Consider the following 8,275-nt stretch of genomic DNA (forward strand, 5'->3'; position numbering starts at 1 on the left):
TGACTTTACAAATTCTCACCTGTATCTATCTTGTGTGTTTCCTTCAATCTTTTATCTCAGTGGTATTACCTGTACTGTAAGTAGAATGTATAACTTTGATTAATGTTAAGTAATTGACTACAACTACAATATTTTTGTTGTTCCATGTTAGCAGTCTCTGATAATTAAGTGATTGGCATCCCGTGAGACTGATGTCGGCATCCGGCGAGACTTTGATGTCGGCGTCCGGCCAGATTGTGATGCCGGATAACAATGAGATTGTCATGTGATAGCAGCACTGGTTCCTGTTGTGATATGTATGTGTGATATGTATGATCAATGTATGTGTGTTGTTTTTTCCCTGCTGCTCAGTTTCTCTTGTATTGAAAGTGTTGTAATGTATTCAATAACTGGCAATGTTTGTACATTCCGTGTCGTTCTTGGATCAGTCTGTTACGGTTCACCACAACTTTCTGGGTATGTATATTATGTATGCTGGCCACCTTGGACAAAGGGGCGTGTTCCTCACTTTTGACTACAGATGTGAAAGAGATAAATGCTTAAATGTGAAACGGAAATGGGTAAATATGGATAGAAAATGCATAAATTTGGATAAATGTTGAATAAAAACATTTGCAAATGCATTCAAAAACTTTCCCAACTTTGTTTTATCTCTCTATATAAAATAGATGGTTGATATTACACAAGGTAAGGTCAGTGTAATGATCTACGGCAAAGTTGATGTCCAGTTGTCCTCAATTTGATGTAATCACCTTCTTTCCTATCAAACATTTTTCGCACTGATCTCTTCTCCTTTTTTGTGTTTGTTACTCTCTTGTAACACCTCTAATCCTCAGAACGTATATGACCTTATTGTGTTGCAAGTGCCGTAAAACTCTCCCTAAACAACTAAAATCACCAGCAGAGTGAATGTTAGAAGGGTTTCAAAGTGTTTGTCACCAGTTGCAGCAGTGCATGCACAGGCATAGACTGGGGGAGGTGGGCGGTGGCGGGTGCGCTATGGTGGCGGGCGTTTTTCCTTAGTGGAGGTGTGAGGTAGATAATCTAGTGCTAGCATCTGCGTTTGTCGCGGACGCGACGCGCGAATCACGGCCGCAATTAATGGCATTTTTTAGTCTGCGAATAGCGGCAACAATTTTTTTTGTATTTTGAAAAAAAAAGACACCGCCAAGGAATAAAAAATCGATATAAAAGGGGTGAAAAAAAAGAAACCGAACCTCTTTACTGAGTTAAAAGAAAATTTATTTTCACTTCCGCTTCACTTCGTCTCTTTCTCACTTATTGACACCACGTGGATTTGTTACTTTCATATGAAGACATATTGCACACTATTTATACATTGCTGTTTTTTATTCGCAACTTTTGTGGCATCTTTTGTCATTTTTTGTGGTAACTTTTGGCAACTTCTGGACAAAAAAAAAGGCAACAAACGCAGATGCTAAGTAGTGGAGGTGTGAGGTAGATAATTTAGGAGACGGGCTATGTGAGTGTTGTGTCACTTGTGGGGGAAACAGGGAGAGATGCACATCTGGTAGTTCACCTTCACTTTCACCATCACCTTCTTCTTCACCTTCACCATCATCTTCACCGTCACCATGTGTAGTCTAGCTGACCTTTGAGCCACCTCTGTAGATTTGACCACCAGCATCTTCCAGCCCTGTTGTTGTCAGCTTACCGTAGTGAGATGTTCTAGTTACGGCCAGCCCACTCTTAGTTGATGACCCCCCCAGGGTGTGCGACTGACTGAAGTGTCTTTAGGCCATTCCCAAAGGGGGAGACATTAACAACTCGACTTCTTATGCACAGTAGAATTGTAGTAGTAAATGGGCTGATTCATCAATGTCATGCTCATAACTGTGCCTGAACTGCGACAGGGAACTGCTGCTTTTTCTTTCCTAATCCTTACTATCGTCATTTTCCTCTACTTCTTTTGTATGTTTGTCACACTCTTGTGACCCGCTATTTCCGGGGTGCCTTGATAGTCGAAGCAGACTTTGTGCTGTTGAAGCTAAAGAGGTGAGCTGAGTAAGTCTGATTCCCTGTAAGGACTTCTCAGTTGACAACCACCCTTTGGCGCTCATATGACCTTATGCAGTTTGCAAATGCCGTAAAACCTCTACTAAAACTAAAAAACTCTTTGTTGATGTTGATCGAGTAGATCATGTCTATACAGACGGGTAAATGAGAGTGGGGCTGCATAAGTTTGTGTTGCTCAGCATTGTTTTAGTGGAACACTAAACTGAACTGGCTAGCTAATGAACCTGTAAATTGCTTCTGGTGGGAGGGCATTCATGATTAATGAATAAATTGTGCTTTTTATTTTATCAGTGGGAACCTATTTGTCCTAAAAGACATTGATTGAGAGTGGGTGGGGCAGAGTGTTTGTGGCCACATGTCATTTTGTTCTGTTGAGACGTACAGGTGATATATATCATGACATTGACATATTTAATTAGATTATTATATTTGTTGTACATGTACCTAGTGGTGGTTTTCTACTGAGCTGGACGTAGAGAGAGATAGATGTATGTGCTCTTTGTGGTAAATTTAATGCTTTCTGCTTTGACGAATGTGTAGAGAAGGCTACTCGCAAATCTTTTTGTTGTGTTTTTTTTTGTTGGTTTTTTATGTTGTGTTCTGTCGTAAGCTTTTGGCCAGTGTACTTTTTTTTGTTTATATATATAGATCAAGTCAATGTTACGCACATTTTTCTTTTTGGAGTCTGATGAAAATGAAAATGTTGCCATAATTAAATTGTTTACTGTCAATGTCATTTTTTTTTCTTTTTCGGTTAGGTCTGGACTCTTTGTCTTTTTTTTTACTTCTTGCTCATTATGCTTTTGTGTTTTCCGTTAAAAAAATAGTACCAAAAAGAGGGGATGGGGATACATAATTTGTTTCTGTGTATATATTATAATAGATCTATTATTTTTATGTCTTTGCTGAGCTTTGTCAAAGAGCAAAAATACATTGTACTGAATCAGCTGTTTGCTTTGCTGTTTTATTGGACTCCCGATGTTTTCTTTTTTTTGTGTTGATTTTTGTTCTCTTTTACGTACGTCAGAGTTTGTTCTTATTTGTTTTTTTACTGACTCAAATCAGCTGGGATGGGATCATATTCTTCACGTCGCTTTTTTTTAATTGGAAATTTGGTACATATTTCTCAGCCTCTAAGTGAGTGGTTGGTGGGTACTCTCCTAAATATCTAAATTGTGTTTATGGGGTGTAAAACGACTGCTTAAAACAACAAGAATTGTTCCTTGTCAGTGACACAGATGATGAGAGTTCATTCCCAATGCCGAAATGTTGTTGTTTGTCGAGCATCTCTTTCTGTCTGCTGGGGTGCCGCGTACAAGTACAACTTGTCGGTCTTTGTTGTTTTTGTCAACGCCTCCATTGACACAGTTTAGATTGTGGGTGGGTGGCGGGTGCTCTGGTGTGGTTTGCCTCTTCTTTTCTATCAAACATCTTTCGTCCTTATCTTTGCTCCTTCTTTTTTTATATTTGTTACTCTCTTGTAATACTAATAGGCTACTTCCAATCTTCGGCACTTAATTGACCTTATTGTGTTGCAAGTGCCGTAAAACACTTACTACATATAAAACAAACTAAAACATAGTTTAGATCAACTAACTGGTGAACTTCGACCATGCCTGACATTGCCAACCCCGGCTGAGAGGGGTACAACATCCTGGTAGAAAGAAATACGTAGACTTGATAAAAACTCTCCCCATCTGGAATCGAACTCGGAGCGACAGAGAAGTGCCTATCCACTCTATCTGTACCACCAACGCTGGTGAACCCTCGGTCAACCTCACATGAAAAGAAAATAAGGCAGTGTCAGAGAAACTTGCCTCCCGGTTTATGGAAACTGGGGGGGGGGGGGGCATTAACCATTTACAACCCACCAGCCTTGTGAAACTTGGGGCCAGTATTTACCACTCTCAGCAGAGCTGGCACACCCACTGTGAAGTGCCACTAGATCATACGACTAGACCATACGACGTGGGTGCTCTGGTGTGGTTCACTTCTTCTTTCCTATCACTTATCAGACATCTAGATCTATTGTCCTTATCAACCAACAAGTTATTACGACCAAACATTTAAGGGTTGCTGTCTGTTGATTAAACACAACACCTCATCTACTTCATGAACGAGGAGTCCTCTGGTATTGTGACTGGGTGTTCTGCCTTCAAAATCAATTATGCTTGGTCCCGTAAGTCATCCCATATTTCAGTTGAGAGGCGATACGGTATTGTGGAAAAAATGTACAAGACGCCTAACGATCGATTAATCTGACTCGTGAAGAAAGGGCTGGCGATGAAGGGAAATAACCGAGGAAAAGGCTCGACCATCATTAGTACAAAAACAAGAACGCCCATACTTCCAGCTCAACATGGTCGATGGTGTTTGTTTGGGTTTTTTTCTTTTTGTTTTTGCTGTTTGTTTTTATTGGGGGGGGGGGGGGGTTTGCTTTGTTGCTGTTGTGGTTGTTTTTTTCGTGTTATTTTTGTTGCTTTTTTCTGCCTTTTTTCTATTTTTGCTTCGTTTAGCAAGTGTTAACTGCGCTCGCAACTGAATAATGTCATGAGCTGTTAGATCTTACCTACCCTAAGACTAGGGGTGTGGCTAAAGACAGCAGTAAGAAGGGGCCAATGAGTAGCAGTAGAAAGGCTGCAGAAACAGTTGGGGCCCAGAGGAGGGGGCAAAGGGGGTCGTTGGGGTCAGAAAGCGGAGATGAAGACTGACGACAGAACATGGTTAGATGTGGAAAGGGGGACACATTTAGAGATGAACATTTTCCGTCGCTGCCAGGTTTCGAAACCGGGACCTATTGAATAAGAGGCGAACATCGAACCTCCAGACCACGAGAACACCCGATGGTGGTAGTTTCGCTTTGGAGAGACAGAGAAAGAGAGAGACAAACACACACACACACACACACACACACACACACACACACACACACTCACACACACACACACACACTCACACACACACACACACACACACATACACAGCGAAAGAGAGAGAGAGAGAGACAAAGACAGACAGACAGACAGACATACAGACAGAGAGAAAGAAAGAGAGAGACAGAGAGAAAGAAAGAAAGAGACAGAGAGAAAGAAAGAAAGAGACAGAGAGAAAGAAAGAAAGAGACAGAGAGAGAGAGAGAGAGAGAGAGAGAGAGAGAGCAGGCGCGGTTCATCCATAGAGCACGGTCTTGCAGTGCCGCCCAAAATTTGTTAATGTTCTATTACGTAAAACAATCACAATAATAAAATTTTAATAAAAGAAGCCTGAAACAAACACAAGCCAAATATTATATCAAAACAAGGTCCTCATTGGCGCCATAACTGTCATTTCTGTGTCTATAGCGCCGTAAAACAACCTCTATGCCATGCCAAAGTCCACGCGCTTTAGCTAAACAGAATAGATTCAACAGTGTAACCTGACCTATAAATCGCTCTTGGGGATAACCCAAGCGATGACGACACTCGTAGCGAATTTGGTGTTACATTAATATTAATAAGACGGCACATCTCAAAAGTGCTCCTGCCGAACAGAGCCGAAACATAGCCTAGTGTAGGCAGTCTAAAAAAACGCGATAGACCGTGCGCTATTCTTTGCCAATATTATGTGATCTCCGGAGCAATCCAGCAGAGTGCTCTAGTGAATTGTGATTGGTTCATTGTCTGTCTTGCCACTATTTTAAGTGACTCTGTGTCTGTGAACCTGAGGGAGGTGAACGTGACCGTCCTATGAGTTGTGCCTTCGAATGGTTTTGTAGTGGAGTAATGAAAGTTATTACTCGAGTGTTCTGTTCCAATACAGGATGAGCGAAATTGATGTGTAGCTAACAAACAAATTTAGTACTAGAAACCAAACCCACACGTAAAGAAGAATAATAATAAAAGCACGAGGCCCTCCCTCACCAACACAAAGATCCTAAAATTATACACCGTCTCATTTACTAGGCCTATGCCCTTGACTATCTTCAGCATGCGATAGCTTAAGAGAGAGAGAGAGAGAGAGAGAGAGAGAGAGAGAGAGAGAGAGAGAGAGAGAGAGAGAGAGAGAGAGAGAGAGAGAGAGAGAGAGAGAAAAAGAGAGAGAGAGAGAGAGGGGGGGGGAGAGGGGGGGTGGATGGACCGAGAGAGAAAGACAGAGAGAGAAAGACAGAGAGGGGAAAGACAGAGACATAAAGCTAGAGACAGAAAAACAGAGAGAGAGAAATCAGCGGAGAATTGGCAGGAGAGATGGAGAGTTCACACGTAATAATAAATGGAATACTTGGATAAATGCTCCAGGTTCCATAAATCTCTCAAAAGCCATTTCCTCAGTCATTTCCCTTCATCTCCAGCCTTTGTTCCATGAGTCTCATTAAAAGATCGTTTGGCCTAAAAGTGTTTTTTTACAACACAATATCACCTCACAAGTAAAATGTTTAAGATTTAAAAGAAACAAAACACAGTTGATTTTGAAGGTAGAACACTCAGTCACAATACCAGATGGAGTCCTCTTTCATGAAGTAAGTAACAGCAACCCGAAATAACTGCTGGAGTAAGGGAAACAATTACCCTAAAAAATCTTGTTAAACAACAGTAAACAGAAAAACAGAAAAGCCGCTTTAAAAAGTTAAAGAGAAATCTAGCAAAACTTTTAAATGTTGAAATATTAGGAAATGTTTCAAACCTTAGTAAGCCTTTAGAACGCACATTTTTCAAAATGAACAAAAAGACAGCAAGAAAATATTCTAAGCAAAACCATGAAATAATATAATTGTTAGTACACAGACTATATGAATGAATCGAGATACTTGATAAATGAATACGGCATGTTAGATGGTCCCTTGTTACTTCACTTCACGTCTTGTGCTCGCCACTATGGCGGCATTCTGCTAGTTCATTAAATTGGGTGATAATGATAGTATCGAATAACACCTGGCAGGGATGCTGTCGACTATAGTAGAGGCGTGGATTCATCAACAATTCATCAATGTGGGTTAGGGTTAGGGTTAGGGTAAGGGTTAGCGTTAGGGTTAGGGTAAAGGTTAGCGTTAGGGTGTGGGTTAGGGTTAAGGTGTGGGTTAGGGTTAAGGTGTGGGTTAGGGTTAGGGTGTGGGTTAAGGTGTGGGTGTGGGTTAGGGTGTGGGTTAAGGTGTGGGTGTGGGTTAGGGTTAGGGTGTGGGTTAAGGTGTGGGTGTGGGTTAGGGTTAAGGTGTGGGTGTGGGTTAGGGTGAGTGTTCAGGTGTGGGTGTGGGTTAGGGTTAGGGTTAGAGGATGGGCTAGGGTTACGGTAAGAAATAGGGTTAGGGTTAGGGTAAGAAATAGGGTTAGGGAGGGTTAGGGAGGGTTAGGGTTAGTAGGGTGAGGGTGTGGGTTAGGGTTAGGGAGGGTTAGAGTGTGGGTTATGGTTAGGGTTCGGGTTAGGGAGGGGTAAGATTAGGGTTAGGGTGTGGGTTAGGGTGAGGGTTAGGGTTAGGAATAGGGTGTGAGTTAGGGTTAGGGTGTGAGTTAGGGTTAGGGTGTGAGTTAGGGTTAGGGTGTGGGTTAGGGTTAGAGTGTGGGTTAGGGTGTGGGTTAGGGTTAGGGTGTGGGTTAGGGTTAGGGTGTGGGTTAGGGGTAGGGTGTGGGTTAGGGTGTCGGTTAGGGTTAGGGTGTGGGTTAGGGTTAGGGTGTGGGTTAGGGTTAGGGTGTGGGTTAGGGTTAGGGTGTGGGTGAGGGTTAGGGTGTGGGTGAGGGTTAGGGTGTGGGTGAGGGTTAGGGTGTGGGTGAGGGTTAGGGTTAGGGTGAGAGTTAGGGTTAGGGTTAGGGGTTTAAAGAATTCCCGTACCTATGTCTCATAAAATTAGGGTAAGAGTGTGGGTTAGGGTTAAGGTATGGGTGTGGGTTAGGGTTAGAGTGTGGGTTAGGGTTAGGGTTAGGGAGGGGTAGGGTTAGGGTGAGGGTTAGGGTTAGGAATAAGGTTAGGGTTATGATTAGGGTTAGGGTGTGGGTTAGGGTTAGGGTGTTAGTTAGGGTTAGGGATAGACTTGGGGGTGGGGATGGGGGCTCAAGCCCGTGAGCCCTTCACTACCCACCGCCACTGAACAGGAACGAGGACAATTAATTTTGAACACGTCAGTCTGTTATACATTTATTTATTAATAAATGGTTGGTCTTGTTTTGGCATTTGTACAATTATCATATGTCTGTCTGTCAGTCTGTCTGTCTGTTCTCTCTTCTCTCTTCCTCTCTCTCTCTCTTTCTCTCTCTCTCTCTCTCTCTCTCTC

At 42.3% G+C, this 8,275-nt stretch overlaps 1 protein-coding gene across 1 annotated transcript in view; it reads right to left on the reverse strand.

Moving 5' to 3' along the window:
* Positions 1–1,495: 1,495 nt before the first annotated feature.
* The window catches only part of LOC101852411, a 68,323-nt gene continuing 61,543 nt past the window's right edge, over positions 1,496–8,275 (reverse strand). Inside the window, exon 9 of the mRNA XM_013083042.2 lies at positions 1,496–1,657. Within this exon, the coding sequence (XP_012938496.1) occupies positions 1,496–1,657 (162 nt within the window). The remainder of the gene's footprint in view (positions 1,658–8,275) is intronic.

The sequence above is a fragment of the Aplysia californica genome, unplaced genomic scaffold (assembly GCF_000002075.1).
Source record: "Aplysia californica isolate F4 #8 unplaced genomic scaffold, AplCal3.0 scaffold00207, whole genome shotgun sequence".
In the NCBI taxonomy this organism is placed as follows: domain Eukaryota; kingdom Metazoa; phylum Mollusca; class Gastropoda; order Aplysiida; family Aplysiidae; genus Aplysia; species Aplysia californica.